Here is an 18,713-nt window from a genome sequence, read left to right on the forward strand (position 1 = left end):
GGGTGCAGTTGTGTTTGCTCTCAAGATTTGAAGGCACTATCTTTATGTGGCGACCTTTAAGGTGTTTTCAAATCACAAGAGTCTCAAGTACAGCTTTACTCAAAAGGAGCTGAAAATGAGACAGAGGAGGTGGATGGAGCTTATAGGGGACTATGACATGGATATCATATACCATGAAGGGAAATCAAACGTTGTGGCTGATGCGTTGAGAAAGAAGAGTGTGCATTCTCTATGCACATCTATGTCCTTGATGAGGTTGAGAGATGAGGTGAGAAAGATGAGGATACATGCGATACAAAAAGGGGATGCTATAGAGGATTTGACATTGGAGCCGGATCTTTATGATGATATTCGCAGGAAGCAGGCTCTTAATTCTAAGATTCAGTAGTGGAGAGCTGGAGTAGAGAAGGGTATAGTGTCTCGGTTCTCTCTTCATTCAGATGGGAGTGTTTGGTTTGATAGGAGATGGTGTGTACCCAGAGATGAAGAGTTTAAAAAGGTTATCATGGCAGAGGCTCAATGCACATCGTATTCAGTACATCCAGGTAGTGATAAGCTATATAGAGATTTGAAGAAGACTTTTTGGTGTCCTGGGATGAAAAGGGAAACACCTGAGTTCGTGGCGATATGTTTGACATGTCAGAGGGTTAAGGGAGAGCAGCGACGACCATAAGGTAAGATTCAGTCTCTTGAGGTACCTGAGTGGAAGTTGGAGTCTGTCTCCATGGACTTTATAGTGGGTTTACCGAGGAGCCACTAGGGTATTAACATGATATGGGTGATAGTTGACCGTTTGACTAAGTCAACTCACTTTATTCCGATGAAAGATACATGGAGTAAGATTCAGTTGGCTAATGGGTACAGGAAACATGTGGTGAGGTTACATGGAGTCCCTTAGGACAGTGTGTTAGATCGAGATGCGAGGTTTATTTCTCGATTTTGGCAAGAGTTGCAAGAGATAATGGGAACTACCTTAAAGATGAGTACTGCTTTTCATCCTGCAACAGACGGATAGACTGAGCGAACTATCAAAAATTTGGAGGATATGTTGCGAGCTTTTGTGATGGAGTTTGGTGGTAGTTGGGAAGATAGGTTGGATTTGATTGAGTTTTCTTACAACAACAGCTACCACACGAGTATTGGGAGGGCTCCGTTCGAGGCTTTGTATGGGCGGAGGTGTAGGAGTCCAATTTGCTGGGATGATAGAGCTAAGGCAGTGGTTTTAGGACCACAGATAGTATAGGAGATGATAGACCAAATAAAAGTGATTAGACCAAGGATGAAAGTGGCCCAAGATCGACAAAAGAGCTATGCAGACTTACATCGCCGTGACATAGAGTTTCAGGTTGGGGATTAGGTTCTTCTGAATGTATCTCCTATGCGAAGGGTTATGTGGTTTGGTAAAAAAAAGGGAAGCTGAGCCAGAAGTACATTGGACCATATGAGATTTTGGATCGTGTGGAAGAAGTTGCTTACCGGTTAGCTTTACCACCAGCTTTGGATCGTGTACATAATGTGTTTCATGTGTCTCAGTTACGGAAATATATGAGTGATCCTTCCCATGTGTTAGAGGTGGAGAACATTGAGTTGGATGAATCCTTGTCTTATCTGGAGGTGCCAAAACAGATTCTTAATCGCAAGGTTCAGAAAACTAGGTCCGAGGAAACGGTGTTGCTTAAGGTTTTATGGTCTAATCATGAGGTTGAGGAAGCCACTTGGGAGGCGGAAGAGGCTATGAGAGAGCGGTATCCGTCTCTTTTTTATCAGGTATGTGTGGTTACAGGGACGTAACCATGTTTCTTTTAGGGGGTAAGAGATGATCGCATAAGGTTTGTGTGGTTACAGGGACGTAACCATGTTTCTTTTAGGGGGTAAGAGATGATCGCATAAGGTTTTGGTGTGGTTTTATGTTAGTTTTTGTACAGTTAGTAGTTGTTTTGTGTCGGTATGAGTTGTGGTTGGGGTTTTTGTTTTGAGTTTTGTTGCGCTGTGGTGTCGTGGTTGACTTAGTGTGTTTGTTTTTTAGTATGGATTTGAACTTCGGGGACGAAGTTCATTTTTAAGGAGGGAAGACTGTAATACTACGGTTTTCTGTGCTGTTGGGTACTCTATCGAGTAAGGCTTACTCTGTCGAGTAAGTGAGTTTTAGTTACAAACCAGTATACTGTCTTATGGGTACTCGATCGAGTAGGTGTCACTCGATCAAGTAGGGGGCACTCGATCGAGTAAGTGACTTACTCGATCAAGTAAGTCGGTTTTACGGGTTTTTTCGTCGGGTTTTGATAGCAACGTGAGAATGTTATATAAAGTTATTTTATCAATTTGTTTTTACTTTTTCACTGTTTCTAAAAGACTTACACAAAAGAATATTTACGTAGCTTCTTCTTCTCTCATTGCTATCAAATCCTAAGAGCTAGAGTCGTCGGATCGTTGAGTTCTTTATGCCGTTGAGACCGTCGCATCGTGGGTAAGATTCTAGTATGATTTTTATGTCGTTTCATTGATTTTAATTAAAACGCTAATTGAGAATTTTGGGGGTTTTGGGAGTATTGTGATGGTTAGATAGTAATTGTATGTGTAATACTACGGTTTTATGAGTCTGTGGGTACTCTATCGAGTGGGGTTTACTCTGTCGATTAAGTATGTTTGGAATACGAAACAGTAGTCTTCCTGTAGGGTACTCGATCGAGTAGCCTTGGCACTCGATCGAGTAAGTGGCACTCGATCGAGTACGAGACTTACTCGATCAAGTAGGTCGGTTATCGGGTGTTATTTGACGGGTTTTGTTAATAAGGCGGATTAATATATAATACTTTTCGTCATCTTTCTAAAACACTTTTACAAACCTAATTCACTGATTAAAAGAGAATTCAAGTGACGTTGCTTTATTCTTCCGCTTTATTGACAAATCCCGGAGCTAGAGGTGTCAGATTCCTTTGTTCTTTATACCATTGTGATCCTTGCGTCAAGGGAGGAGGATTCGCGGAAGAGCGGTTTTGAGACAGCTGCTAGATCGTCTGAATTGTGATTGCTTTCCAGGTAGGGTTTCCCTACTCGGTACTAATTACATAATGTGTGGTGATTGCTGTATTTAGTGATTGTTGATTGATTCAGATGGTTGAGATTTCGTATTGTTAATTGATTCAGACGGTTATTGATTTTGTGTTGTGATTACTGTTTATTTGTCTGTGATCTTCGGGGTGCGTCCCTGGGTGAGTGGAGTCAATTGCGGGAGTGGCTTTACGCCCTTGATTCGCCTTCTGTGGAACCCGCCACAGAAGGGATGTGCACATTAATGAACATGGGTTTATCGCTCGATGGAGATGAGCGGGGCTTAGGTGGGTACGGCAGCGGTCCCCCACTGGCAGTGTGGACTATCTGTTGCGATGGGTACTCTGGAAAGACTACACACTTTAGTGTGTAGACAGTTATGAGGAGATTGATTACGGAGTTGGGGTTGATGTGACGATTGAGCTGTTTGACATTTGTCTTATTGTGATTTATGTTGTGCAATTAGTACTGACCCCGTTGTTTGTTTTGTAAAACTGTGGTGATCCATTCGGGGATGGTGACCAGTTGTTGAGCAAGTTTGATATGATGCTTTTGGGATAGCTGGGATGAGTCACCACGAGGCAGTTTAGAGTCTTCCGCTGTTATACTTTAGTTGTTGAGACATTTGGATTTTGAGAACTTGTATTGTACTTTTATTGGTTTTGGATTTGAACATGTAATCACTTTAAACCGTATTGCTATGTAAATTATGTTTCTTCATTGTCATTTGATTATCATTGCCTCGGGAAACCGAGATGGTGATGTTCCTATACCTAAGTGGTCCCGGTAAGGCACTTGGAGTATGGGGATGTCACTTTTATGAGTCTGTGGGTACTCTATCGAGTGGGGCTTACTCTGTCGAGTAAGTATGTTTTGATTACGAAATAGTAGTCTGCATATAGGGTACTCGATCGAGTAGCCTTGGCACTCGATCGAGTAAGTGGCACTCGATCGAGTACGAGACTTACTCGATCGAGTATGTCGGTTACTGGGTGTTATTTGACGGGTTTTGTTAATAAGGCAGATTAATATATAATACTTTTCGTCATCTTTCTAAAACACTTTTACAAACCTAATTCACTGATTAAAAGAGAATTCAAGTTACGTTGCTTTATTCTTCCGCTTTATTGACAAATCCCGGATCTAGAGGTGTCGGATTCCTTTGTTCTTTATACCATTATGATCCTTGCGTCAAGGGAGGAGGATTCGTGGAAGAGCGGTTTTAAGACAGCTGCTAGATCATCTGAATTGTGATTGCTTTCCAGGTGAGGTTTCCCTACTCGGTATTAATTACATAATGTGTGGTGATTGCTGTAGTAAGTGATTGTTGATTGATTCAGACGATTGAGATTTCGTATTGTTGATTGATTCAGACGGTTGTTGATTTGATGTTGTGATTACTGTTTATTTGTCTATGATCTTCGGGGTGCATCCCTGGCTGAGTAGAGTCACTTGCGGGAGTGGCTTCACGCCCTTGATTGGCCTTCTGTGGAACCCACCACATAAGGGATGTGCACATTAATGAACATGGGTTTATCGCTCGATGGAGATGAGCGGGGCTTAGGTGGGTACGGCTACAGTCCCCCACTGGCGGTGTGGAGTACCTGTTGCGATGGGTATTCTGGCAAGACTACACATTTAGTGTGTAGTCAATTATGAGGAGATTGATTACGGAGTTGGGGTTGATATGACGATTGAGCTGTTTGAAATTTGTCTTATTGTGATTTTTGTTGTGTAATTAGTACTGACCCCGTTGTTTGTTTTGTAAAACTGTGGTGATCCATTCTGGGATGGTGAGCAGTTGTTGAGCAGGTTTGATATGATGCTTTTGAGATAGCTGGGATGAGTCACCACGAGGTAGTTTAGAGTCTTCCGCTGTTATACTTTAGTTGTTGAGACATTTGGATTTTGAGAACTTGTATTCTACTTTTATTTGTTTTGTATTTGCACATTTAATCACTTTAAACCGTATTGCTATTTAAATTATGTTTCTTCATTGTCAATTGATTATCATTACCTCAGGAAACCGAGATGGTGATGTTCCTATACCTGAGTGGTCCTGGTAAGGCACTTGGAGTATGGGGGTGTCACAAAGTGGTATCAGAGAGACGATCCTGTAACCTGTAATTAATGAACCTAATGAACATAGGGAGTCAAATTAAAATGAACCCGGGGTAGAAGTTGTAGGAGCTAATGCAAAGGCTTGGGAGACGTCCTAAAGTCGCGAACCCGCCCTGCAATTTTGAACCGGTCACTTGGGGTACGTGTCGGGATCGTATGTGTTGTCTTTTGGTTTGTGTACGTAAATAGTGGTATGTGGTGTGAATTGATGGATGTTGAATGTGGAGAATTGGAGGTGTGAAATAAGGGTTGAGAGATATGAGATTTATATGTTGCATTGGATGAAAAGCATGTTGTTTGTTTATGATGTGGCATATTGGTAATATGAAGTAGATCATTTTGTTGATATATAAAGAGTTGCGTGCATATGCATGCGTAGTTGTTGTTGTTGTTGTTGGAATATGTGTCCTCCGACAATAATGTGATCACAACTGTCGATCATGATGATCACATGTTTAAGCCTCACACTACTACAATTTAAGGCTTTAAGAACGCCACTTAAAGAACGGTTGATAGCAGAACCGATCTCTTTCTAATTTTTAGGTTGGCGCGCATATAGAATTTCATTAGAGAATGGTTGGTTATTTTGACCGTGCTTTTAGATTAACAAAGAGAACGGTTCAAGTTGACTAACCGTCTTAAATTAACAAATAGACCGGTTAATTAATATAACCGTTCTCTTAATTTAACAAATAGACCGGTTAAGTAATAAAACCGTTCTTTTAGATAACCAGCGACAATCAAAGAGAACGGTCCCAATCACCGCCCGTTCTCTTTTCAATCCCTAATTAGACTACGCTGGACTACCGTTTACAGTTCTATCTCATTCAAACGCTACACAATCATCACTTTTGCCCTAGCTATCGTTGGTTTTGCCCTAGAACAGTTTGATTGTCGCTGGTTACCCTTGATTGTCGCTGGTTACCCTTGGTTGTCGCTGGTCGCTTCTACTCCGTCCACCACCTGGTTGTACAAGTCCTTCATCGTTGGCGATCGTTCTGCTGGTAAGACCCTAATTAACTTCACTTTATATTCTACTTCTACATAATTGTGGCAAGCCGTAATTGATTTTAGGTTTTATTGAAGCAACCGTGATTGATTTTATGTATTATTGAAGCAGCCCTTGATTGATTTTATTGAAATAATAAAAATAAATTGCGGCTTTAGAGTTTCTGTTTTGGCCTTTCTAAATATTCAACCTTTTATCACACAAGTGACAGTTAAGATATATACAGATGAAAAAGTTGGAAATGTAGAGGATGCAGCAAGGAGTGTATATATTCACAATGTAGACAGAGCAAACTTTGGTATAACAAGTTAATAATTGTATGGTTAAGTCCACAGCTCACGTGTATTCAGAGTAAGAAGTGACTAATGACCAACATATTTGTGATTACATATTGCACAACTCTAATGCGAACTCCAAACACATTTACTCTGACCATTTCTTAAGCCAGGCAATCACCAATTCACCACTATACATAAATTTGAAGATGTATGCATGAAAAGATTAAAGGGGCGAAAAACCCTTAAGAATCAAAATAATTCCAGACAGCTTAACAAATACGAGAACGACAGACCTTCTTTATCTATGTTGAGTTCAAAGATAGTAAATAACTCGGAGCGGCATGTGAGCATCTACTGCAAAGATATATTTTTGCTTCTCTGTGAGGGGGGGCGTTGCGACCAATCACCGCATTGAAGTTCCTGGTGGATTATTGAAGAGGAACATGAAACTGGTGACACAGCCTCGCCATATCATGCGTCATATTTGAGTAATTTGACATGTAGGTTTTCCAATTTTCTGGGAGGAGTTGCTTCAACAACCTTTTCTACATCCTTTTTCTCAGCACTTTTAGAAGACTTCTCACTATCCTCACCCTCCTTCACTTCCTTGTTAGGAATACTTTCATCACTAGCTATTTCCTTGATTCCCTCAGAATCATCTTTTGGGTTTTCGATTCTGGTCTCTTTGCGCATTTGTCGCCGTTTCACCATCTGTCTTGGATGCCTCCATCTCACTGACTTGCTCTTGTGCCCCATTCTGCTTGGAGTCCCCTCCAGAAGACTTGCTCTTTAGTTTAAATGCTACAATCAGGCCTTTAGTGTAGTTGTACATGCAAAAAAATCATTAGGAACTAATGAAAGAGAACATTCTTCTGTGAAATACTTTCAATCTTATTTTCCTTCATATAGAAGCACAAGTAATCGACATACCTGGGTTCTTCAGGCGCTTTACGACTACCCTGCCCTTGAGTCTTTTCATACTCCTCTGTTTGCTTCTCTCTTTCAGCATCAAAGTCTTTCCTATTTTTGCCGAAATCAGTCTCTGCTTGTCATATAGTTCTTGCTTGAATTTTTCACGCTTTGAGAATGATGATTGATCAAACAAGATAACAGTACCAACAGTCAGTATTCAACGCCTAAGAAGTATTTAACGGACATAAATGGAAAAGGGGCCTGTTTTCTTTTCTTTTCCTTCTCTGCTAACATCAAAATTAAGCAAATTTGGTTATATTTGCGAATCTGACATGAAACTGAATTTTATTTATTTCACTTCTTATTTTTTTTTTCCTATTGTGTGACATGTGAATATATTCTGTCCCTTTATAGAAAAACAAGTTTTTTCAACCGTGTCTAATTTGTTACTATGTGACAAACAATCATTCCAAGATTCCATAGAATACATCTTTTGCACTCTTGTCTCTTGGTTTAGAAATACTTATTTTAAGCTAATTTGAGTCAAACCTTACTACACTTGCCATCGTTTTGACTGAACTTGAGCCAAACCCGTGAGCCTACCAATTTGATGTTTAAGCTAATTTGAGTTTTGTTTAAGCTAATTTGAGTTTTACTGAACTTGAGCCAAACCCTTCTAAGACTGCGGTTTAAGTTTTATTTATTTATTTATTTATTTGGAAATGCTTTCAGATTGTATTATTATCCCTTATTGTATGGTTAATTTCCTTGTAATATTTTTTTACATTCTTCTACTATATAGATCAATATGGATCGTACGTGGATGATAGATGGGAAAAGAGGTGATCCTACATATGATGCCGGCTTATCTGAATTTTATGAATTCGTTAGAGAGAATGTTAAAGACACGTCTAATATGCCATGTCTTTGTGATATGTGTTTGAATATTAAATATATGAGTTTCTCGAAAGTTAAAATACATTTGGAAAAGAATAATTTTAATCCAAAGTATAGACGTTGGAGGTTTCACGGGGAGTCTAGAGTGGTACAGAGAATGGAAGAAGATGTTGGTGTTCAGTTAGGAGAGATTGATATTGAGGGGGGAACTCTTCCTATGGAAAAAGGTGTCGGCTTAGTGGATGATTCGGATTGGGATACGAATTCTTGTGATATGTATTCTGCTGACGAGTATGACGATATTAAGTTAGAAACAATATTGAAAGATAGGATAAGTGAAGATAATGTAGAAGAAGATAACCCTGAACTAGATCTCGATGATAAAGATGACATAATATGTGAAGATGAAGATCCCAATGTTACTAATTTAGATGACATCACAAGAATTGTATTAGAAAAGTTAAAAGACCCGAAATGCCTCTCTATAAGAATTGTAAGAATTATACAAAATTGTCAGCTGTTGTTAAGCTGTATAATTGGAAAGCAAAAAATGGGTGGAGTGATAAAAGTTTTACCAACCTGCTCGAATTATTGAAGGACATGCTTCCGGAGGATAATGTTCTTCCTAATCGTACATACGCGGCAAAAAAGATACTTAGAGGAATTGGTATGAAATATGTGAGGATTCATGCATGTCCTAATGATTGTATATTATATCGCAAGGAATATGAGAGTTTGACTCATTGTCCAGTTTGTAATGAATGGCGATATAAAAAGAAGGAGGGGATCCCAGCAAAAGTTTTGTGGTATTTTCCAATAATCCCTAGGTTGCGACGACTCTTTGCAAATAAGGAAGATGCAAAGTTGTTGACATGGCATAAATATGCAAAAGCTAATGATGGCAAATTGAGACACCCGTCTGATGGTTTCGAGTGGAAACACATTGATGCCAAGTATCCCGAATTCGGTAAAGAACCCGGAAATCTTCGACTTGCACTCTCTACTGACGGGATGAATCCTTATGGGAATTTAAGTAGTCAACACAGCACTTGGCCTATACTTTTAGCTATTTACAATTTACCTCCATATGTGTGCATGAAAAGAAAATATTTGATGTTGTCCTTATTGATTTCCGGTCCTAAAGAACCGGGTAATGATATAGATGTTTACTTGGCGCTTCTTCTTGATGATTTGAGAACATTGTGGGATGAAGGGATAGAAGTATTTGATGCCTACCAAAATAGTGTTTTCAATTTGAAAGCTATGTTATTATGCACTATATCTGATTTTCCTGCATACGGTAATCTGTGTGGACATACTGTGCATAGAAAAGAGGCATGCCCCTTGTGTGGGGAAGATGTTGATTCTTGTTATTTGAAGTTTTCTAGAAAGCAAGCTTTCTTAGGATACCGTAAATTTTTGGATGAAGATCATTCATATCGTAGGCAACAAAAACCGTTCAATGGAAAACCTGATCATCGTCCATGTCCTAAGATGTTAAGCGGTGAAGATGTATATCAAAGGGTGAAAGATATTAAAATTACATATGGGAAAAAGGGTTCTAAATTAGCAACTCGTGGATACAAGAAAATGTCACCTCTTTTTGAGCGACTCCCATATTGGTGGGAACTGTCCATAAGACATTGTTTGGATGTTATGCATATTGAAAAGAATGTTTGTGACAATATTATCAACACTCTTTTGAATGTCCCAAATAAGTCAAAAGACAACGCGGAGGCTAGGAAGGATATGATGGATATGAAAATTCGACCCGAGTTAGCCCCGCAAGAGGATGGACTACGGACTTATTTGCCTCCTGCTGCCCATACACTCTCCAAAAAGGAGAAAATAGAGTTTTGTAAGTGTTTGCATGGTGTTAAAGTTCCAGAGGGATATTCTTCGAATATTAGTAGCCTAGTGTCAATGCGGGATCTTAGGCTTAGTGGTCTAAAGTCTCACGATTGTCATGCTTTGATGCAACAGTTACTAGCCGTGGCCATTCGTTCTATTTTACCTAAAAAGGTTCGATATGCCATAACCAGGTTCTGTTTTTTCTTTAATGCCATATGTAACAAAGTTATTGATCCTGGAGAGTTAGATGCTTTGCAAAATCTAATTGTCACTTCTCTTTGTCAATTCGAAATTTATTTTCCTCCTTCATTTTTTACAATCATGGTTCATTTGACTGTACACTTGGTTAGAGAGATCAAGTATCTTGGACCTGTTTACTTAAGGTATCAATATCCTTTTGAAAGATTGATGAAAGTATATAAGGATTATACGTCTAATAGATATCGTCCTGAAGGATGCATCGCTGAGCGTGCTATCATTGATGAAGCACTTTATTATTGTTATACACACTTATCAAATTCTGACTTACTTGGCATTCCTAAAAATCGACATAGTGACTTGATGATGGGCAAAGGTCTTAGGGGTCATGTCCGTCAAAATATGGCAATTGATAAATTCCATATAGCACACACATATGTCCTTCATAACGAGGATGAGGTACAACCTTACATTGAGGAACACATGGTTTTCTAAAGGAAGAATCATCGAAATAAAACCGAGATGTGGATCACAAGTGAGCATAACAAGACATTTAGAGTTTGGTTCAAGGGTCGAGTGATACAAGACCTGAAAAAATATCCTGATTGTATTTCTTCCCGATTGAGAAGACTTTGCTTCGGACCAAATACATATGCATCTTCTTATAGTGGTTATGCCATTAATGGGTGCACCTTTTACACTCGTGAGCAAGATGACAAGAGTACGATGCAAAATAGTGGAGTGTGTCTAGAAGCTGAAGCAATGCACTTTTCTAGTTCAAAAGATAAGAATCCAGTTTTAAGTAAGATGCATTATTACGGAGTTATTGAAGAGATTTGGGTGTTAGATTACACAGATTTCGAAATACCTGTATTTTGGTGCAAATGGTCTCAAAGTAAAACTGCTGTTCATAAGGATGAATTAGTATTTACTTTGGTGAATCTTGATAAATTTGGACATAAGGAAGATCCTTTCATTTTAGCTACTCAAGCAAAGCAGGTGTTTTATGTGACCGATCCATTGGATAAAAACTGGTCAGTTGTTTTATCCGTAAGGAGTAGGCGAGATGTGGATAGTTTTGATGAAGATGTTGTATTTGAGGGTTTTGATCGTAATGTATCCAATTTAGATGATTCGGACACTCTCAACACTTCGAGTTTATATACCCGCGATGATCACAATGAAGGAATATGGATTACTACCGATACCTCTTCGAAAAAACGCCTTCGCGGTGTTGACACATGAGTAAGTTATGGTTTTAAATATTGGTTTATGCTTATATGTAAAACTGCTTTATAAATACTATGTACGTTGTCAAACTTAACACGGTCTATTTATTTTAATACATTTACTGAATTTGATGAATTGCTAATTTCTGAATGCAGGTTTATTAATGGGTCCACAAAGGCGTCAACGAGCTAAGAAGAATAAAAATAACGATGATGGTGAGACAGGCAACAAGAGGAAGAGAAGGTGTAAGGAGAGAGGTCAAACAGTGTTGGACTTAGTGTCAAGAGCTGTGAAAGAGAAAAAAACAATTGAATTGGAGTAGGATAAAGAAGACAGATTGCCTACAGGAATATACGCTGGGAAGTTTAGTAGCTAGATTGGCGTTACTGCTCGGAGGCATGTTAGTTGCACAGTAGAATCGTGGGACGATGTTGATGATGTCACGAGGGAAGAAATTTTGGATAGTATCACGGTGAGGCAAAAAAATACATACTTCATTGTTAGTGCAAGTCGCCTCTTTTTTTTTCGTTAATTGCTTCTTCTTTGTGAATTGGTAGTAGTTGGTTGGTTGATACATCTATCGTATCATATCATATCATATAAACGACTATATCTTCTTCTGCATCTTCTTCTTCTTCTTGCTTGCTTGCTTGCTTTTCCCACCTATAATTCCATGCTGTATCCTTTCACTTATTACTACTGCTGTCTCCTATTATATTACTCCCTCCCTCCCTTACATTATCTAGCTATACTTTATTTAGTACAAGTATATGTTGTTAGATGAACTAACTTTGACGGACTAAACAAAGACATACTTACATTCTTCCTATAGTACTATTTCTGATAACATTTTACACGTCTTCTTCTATTTCTTTCTTTCTTTATTTATTTTCGTCTGCAATACATTAATTAGGTAGCTACGATTATCCACCTATCAACATTTTGTGTTGCCACCCCTTTCTTATTTCTCAAACATTTACCATTCTTTTTTAGTACCTGGCCACTATATATAATTTGTAATTTGTGGGAATTTGATCGTTTGATTTAATAAGACAAATAATATGAATAATAATAATGGTAGTACTAGTTGTAGGACATTTTGTAATGGATCTATCCATCCTTCAAATGCCAATCAAGATAAGCTGGATGAGCTCAGAACCTTACTCGGAAAGGCTGATGTGTATACTTCATTGTTCCAAGAGACACCCAATTAACCAACCAACCAACTTTTTTTGTGAGTTTGATGTGTATAGGGCGCTTTCACCGTCATCGAAGACCGTTATGAATGGTGTCTTCAGAAGGCCGGGAGTTTATGGAGAAAGTGGAAATGCACCTTAGTCCGTGAGTGGCTATACGACGAGACGGGAGCAATAAAGAGGACACCACCAGAATTGTATGACCATATAACACCAGATGAATGGCGTGTGTTTGTGACATCCCACACTACTGCTGCATTTAAGGTAATATTCACTTATTAGTGCAAAATACCAGATGAATGGCATTTGTGTTGTGTTTAAATTATGAGTACATTGTTAGGAAATGGCATTTAGCTGGTGTTTATAGTCATTTGAGTGTATTTTGGTCGGGTTTTTTGGTTCTTAAACTGATAGTACTCCTCCTAATATCCCTTCTGTTGATGAGGATGTCTTGTCTCGATGACTTCTTCAAATAAATTTCAAGTCCTTGCATCGTGTGCATCCTTGAAATGTCAAAGTGACTTGTGTTATGTTGTATCAGCTACTATTGCTGGATTTCAGAGCAGTAATCATTTGTTCTGTTTAGTTCATTTTCTATTCTTTGTCTGGGCGTTTTAAATTATGAGTACATTGATAGGCCCCCATTTAGAGACTTTGGTATTAAGTGACAATCGCTAAGCTTGAAATTCAAAGACTAGTTGGAGGCCCCCATTTCGAGTGCTTACACTTCTCTTAGGTTCTTGTAGAATAGGTGGTCGGATTCCTGAATGGATCAAATCACACACCTCCATACAAGACATGGACCTATCTGAACAACAATTCACTTGAAGGGAGAATTCAAGTTTGTTAAACAATCTGATAGTACCAGAAACCTGGCTTCTGAATTGTTGGGCCTCTCATCCTAGTTTCATATATATTGTTGTTATGAAGATATTCATCTTCAGCACTGGTAAAATTTATCCACCAGTATTAGTACTAAAAGACTGATAATAACAGCTGCCAAGACAGAGAAATGTTACCGAGTAGTTGAAGATAAATCTAATTGTACCAGTGTTGAAGATAAATCTAATTGTACCGATTATTCACATTAATTAATCCTTTTTTTTTGGTGAAATGTTAACTCGTAAGACATTTCTACAATATATATATATAACTATACTTTTGTAAAATGTCAGGAAATAAGTGCAAAAAACAAGATGAATGCTTCTATGAAGAAGACAAGGTTCTATGGCTCTCGAGCAGGTTACCGTGGGATTACAATTAAAGTCGTAAGTACTTGGATAAGTCGAGTCTGATTTAGAGTCTTAACAAGACTTGTCAGTTTCCTTGTTGACTTAAAAGTCTAAAATAATCATAATTTTTTTTTATAGAAGAAAGACTTTGCCGCTAAAGGACACATATTGGAGAAAGTTGACCGACACTTAACTTGGCTAAAGGGTCAGACGCCTAATAATGGAAATTTGACCGAATATGATAAGGAAGTCACTTTGAAAATTGTAAGTTCTTCAATTTTTATATGAATCATTATTTTTTTTTTTTGGTGTAAGGTAAGATATATTGATCTCAAAAAATAGGTACACAGTGTCAAAATTGTTACAACCAAAGCCTATATTCTTTGCAAAACTGGATAAGAATAACAATTAAATGGCGAGGCAAGACTGTAGAACCTGAGAAACTTGGAAACATGTCGGGATATTTAATTGGACAGAGTATAGTGTTGTACAAATCAGTTTGACTATGGCTTCTAGCAAGAAGTCACAAGCAGGACAAAAATTTCCTGTATATTGAAAGTTGAAACAAAAGACCTGCAGAGTTTTCAACTTTTCACATGTGAATTTGGTTGTACTGCTGAGTGTACTGCTGAGTGTTGAGCTTGTTTACTTGGTTGCCTATGTTTGCAGTATATAAAGTAGTGATTATGGTCACCTTAGTTTAACATGTCTGGAGTCTGGACGGGAGTCAGAATAAGGGAAAAGTTGGGATGATAGAATTAGTGATACGGACATGAGAAATGAGGGCTCTGATTCGTTGACCAGCATCGATTCCTGTTACTGAACTTTGTCCTAATAATCAGTTCTCCGTCCTAATTGCTATTGAATGAGTTGGTGAAATCCCAGTACTTGCACACTAGAGGTATAAGAATAGTCTGTCGTCAAAGATACAACACTACAGAGACGGATCATCCCAGGAACATTGAGTCTATTCCAGCAAACCTACCTCCATAATACTTGACAATATATGAATCATTATTTATTTCTAGGAATTTAGAGAAATATGTATTTATATAATATTATGAATGGGTGTAGAAAGAACTAGAAAAGGAGGTGGAGGCAGGTACATTTGTACCTAAAGGACGAGAAGATATACTTGCTAAAGCACTCGGCAAACCTGAACATGGTGGCCGTGTACGAGGAGTTCCTGATGGCATATGCATAACCGAGTATTTTGGAAAGGCTCCCAAAAGACCGACGACAGAAGTAGAGCGTCTCAAACAGACGGTAATTTATTATGTATATAATGCAAAGAATTTGTTAAAAGGTCTAAATATATTTATTGTTTGTAGATTATTTTACATTAAACTTGATTTGAGAATTTATTTTTACGACATGCAGATAAACACTTTGCAAACACAAGTGTCAGATATGCAAAAGATGATGGTGCATTTTTGGCAAAGTGGTGAGAAGCCAAGTCAAGAAGTATTAGAATGTTTCATAAAGGGAATGTCTATGAGTACTCAAGGATCGAATGCTGGTGCATCTACGGATGGTTCTCATGGTATCTCAATACAAGAGAGCGAGGAGCAATCCGGTCAAGAGACACACTCTGAACAGCCACCCCAAGAAAAAATACCGCTGCGTGAAGAGCCTCCTAGTGGGCAACAGGTATATCTTTTGATTTATCACTTTGATTTGCACAAAATTTCTGTTTATATGTGCGAGAATTAGTTTCAAATTCTGATTTTACTAAATTTTAAGGGTTGGAGAGACTGTGAATTATCATTACCCGGAAATCCAAATAAGATGGTGGCATCAGGCTTGATGTACATGGAAAGTAAATCGGAATTCATAAGTGTTCATGGCACTTCACTACTAGATGGTTATAAGAAAGTACAAGTTAAGAAAGTCCATTCTGGATCGGAAAATGCTAAGTTGCCTGTGCCAGTTAGAGAAGACTTGGTAGTATTGATTGACGCGAAGGACTCATATGTCCTAGTAAGGTAATTTTATATTTTCTAAAAATTAAGTGTATTATGTTATACTTAGTTATTAAGAATGTTAACTTTTTGGAGAAAAATTAAAAAAGATGGAGATCGTAATGAAGAAGATGAAGAAGAAGACTCAAAGGTTTCCACAACCTTTGGTCCCGACTTTTCTGGGTGTAGAAGTTAGTAGTGAGTTTAAGCAAAAGTTGAGAACCCCGCTGATGAATTCTTTACTTCTCGAGGCTCGTATATTGAAGACGAGCGGAGCACTTATTAATGTTCCTGTTGATGACCACATATTACACCTTGATCAATACACTGCTTTGATTTCTTATGAGGAGCTTATTCATTGGTGTGACGAAGGCGAGATAGGTGTCTCTCACATTTCTATTTTTATGAGGTAAGAATATTTAACATTTTATAACATTAAAGTAAGTTCCATTGTTCTTATGAACTATATGAACAAGTTTAGTTGAAATTGTTGTAGGTATTTGAGTGATCTTACTGATACTTTGAAGTCTACTGTTTTATATGGATTCTTGTTCCCCGAGACGTTGTCTAAATTTGCAGCCGTAAGTGAAGAGTATCGTTCGGATTATATTGCTAGAGCTATGACTTGTAGGGAGTGTGGCAGGGGTCGAAAACTTATATTTGCACCTTATCACGAAGGGTATACATAAACTTTCCCTTTTTTCAACCTTGCTTCTATTTATTTATTCGTGGCTAATTACTTGAAGATATTATCATGGTTCCCTTGTTTTAATTGTAGTGATCATTGGATGTTGGGTGCGATTAGTCCATCTGATAGTACTGTGTATTGGTGTGATCCTGCTGGATATATGGAGCCTCGACAGTTTTTCGTGGAAACTATTACTAGGTAAATCGTGTATTATACTTGTTATTAGTGCATTGATTTATGTTTGAAGTAACGGCTTATTTTAGTTAATTGAAATGTAGAGCGTTCGAGAAAAGAAACTCTATCGATCCACTTGTCGGGTTCAAGGCGAAACCGCTTACTTGGAAAATTATTAAGGTATATCGAACTTTTATATTGTTAATATTTTTATAGCTTTATAGAGTCAACCTTAGTCTTAGGGCTTAATATTGTTGTACCTGAATGATGGGACGAGGAAGGATAATAACCGGAATGAGGAGGGTACGGTCCAGGGGGAGGATAAGCTGCAAGGGGATAACCAGGGGGATAACCACCTGGTGGTGGGTACTCTGAAGGTGGATATGACTGATGTGAATGATTGTGATGATGATGAGAAGGCGGGTACCCAAATGGAGGAGGGTACGCACCATGATGATTGTATCGTTCTGCTCCATACCCCATCAGACCTGACATTAGACCTTTGTCTGTAGGATCATTCCGGTCATCCATTCTTCCAACTTCGATCAGTGATACATATTGATCGGGGCATACCAACTTGTGGTCCTGTGAATATGCAAGTAATGGTTACATATAAGGGTGTTGAAAATTGGCTTATACCTACTAAGAAGACCAAAAATAGATACTTGTGCTTTTCACTTTTTCGTTTTGATAAACATCAGTAGCTAGTTAGATTTATCTACGCATACCTTTGTTCGTATTTACTATGGACATCATTGCTTACATGTAGTACTAATACTATTGCTTCAAAGGTATGTAAATCATGTTGTGAATGCTAATTGTGTTGGTAAATGCTTTTGTGGCTAAGCTAATAAGATGACTAGAATGATGATTGTACCATTGTGGGGCATAATGAATAGGGTATCTACTGTAATTACTCATTTTGCAAATCTCATTATGGGTTTTTATTTTCGTGTCCTCGGCAGCCGGTTGGGAGCGTATTATGCGGATATTATGTTTGCCGATATATGTTGGACCTTATCAAAGCAAGATATGTTAATATCACCCCAAATGTATGTTCTTTTCCTTGTCATTTCAATCATTTTTCATCTCTTTGTATTTCTCATTTTCATCATAGTAATTATTTTATTTTACATGTCGTATATAGTGTATTAACTTAAATTTTTGGTGTCTTATGTATGTAGTTCATGTTAACCGCCCCACCATCATATACGGTTGAGCAAATTGACGATGTGCGAAATATTTGGGCTGAATTCACACTCAATTTCAAACCCTAAAGTAATGTTGGATGAAGACCATGCTGGTAGCTTCTTCTTGGCGTTTAATTATTTTTGCACTTTAGGCAACTAAGTGATGAGGAATTAAGGATTTTTATTTATGTTTTGTACTTATTTTCGATATTTGTAGCCTTTAGGCTCTTAAAGACATGATAAGAGTTGGTATAATTTTACAAGGATTTGTCTTGTGAATTCAAATTAAATTTGAATGTTCATTCAGGTTCTTGTTGCGTAAAACTTGCTTGAGTATATGAATTGCAGGTATAATTTATATGCGCTATCCGATTCAATCGTGTAGGGATACGAAAAAATCGTAAATATTAAAAAAAAAATATCAGAATCAAAGAGACCGGTTACATGTTAAACCTGTTCTATTTGAAAATATAAAATAAAGGCGCGAAATTCAAATATCAGAAACAACGAGAACGGTTACATGTTAAACCTGTTCTCTTTGAAAATAGGCGCCAAATTTAACATTTATCAAAGACAACGGTTCTCAACCAAAAACCGTTCTCCTTGATAAATCAATGAGCACGGTTAAGTAATTCCACCGTTCTGGTTGTTATAACAAAGAGAACGGTTAAGTAATGCAACCGTTCTGGTTGTTATTACAAAGAGAACGGGTTGACTTCGTACCA

General features: G+C 38.0%; 3 protein-coding genes across 3 annotated transcripts; all 3 read left to right on the forward strand.

Annotated features, from left to right (window-relative positions):
• The first annotated feature begins 277 nt into the window (after window positions 1–277).
• On the forward strand, window positions 278–18,273 carry LOC141632688 (uncharacterized). Its single transcript, XM_074445210.1, has 6 exons — window positions 278–384; window positions 5,989–6,176; window positions 11,703–12,019; window positions 12,801–13,007; window positions 13,919–14,011; window positions 17,983–18,273. Exons 1-3 carry the CDS (start codon window positions 278–280, stop codon window positions 11,867–11,869), a joined length of 462 nt encoding a protein of 153 aa, XP_074301311.1. The 3' UTR covers window positions 11,870–12,019; window positions 12,801–13,007; window positions 13,919–14,011; window positions 17,983–18,273.
• Window positions 12,609–15,964, forward strand: LOC141632689 (uncharacterized). Its single transcript, XM_074445211.1, has 7 exons — window positions 12,609–12,725; window positions 12,801–13,007; window positions 13,919–14,011; window positions 14,114–14,239; window positions 15,050–15,241; window positions 15,356–15,625; window positions 15,719–15,964. The coding sequence occupies exons 1-7, from the start codon at window positions 12,609–12,611 to the stop codon at window positions 15,962–15,964; spliced, it is 1,251 nt and encodes a 416-aa protein (XP_074301312.1).
• Window positions 16,047–17,310, forward strand: LOC141632690 (uncharacterized). Its single transcript, XM_074445212.1, has 5 exons — window positions 16,047–16,345; window positions 16,433–16,615; window positions 16,715–16,822; window positions 16,903–16,978; window positions 17,080–17,310. The coding sequence occupies exons 1-5, from the start codon at window positions 16,047–16,049 to the stop codon at window positions 17,308–17,310; spliced, it is 897 nt and encodes a 298-aa protein (XP_074301313.1).
• Window positions 18,274–18,713: the final 440 nt, after the last annotated feature.

The sequence above is a fragment of the Silene latifolia genome, chromosome Y, assembly GCF_048544455.1.
Source record: "Silene latifolia isolate original U9 population chromosome Y, ASM4854445v1, whole genome shotgun sequence".
Lineage (NCBI taxonomy): Eukaryota > Viridiplantae > Streptophyta > Magnoliopsida > Caryophyllales > Caryophyllaceae > Silene > Silene latifolia.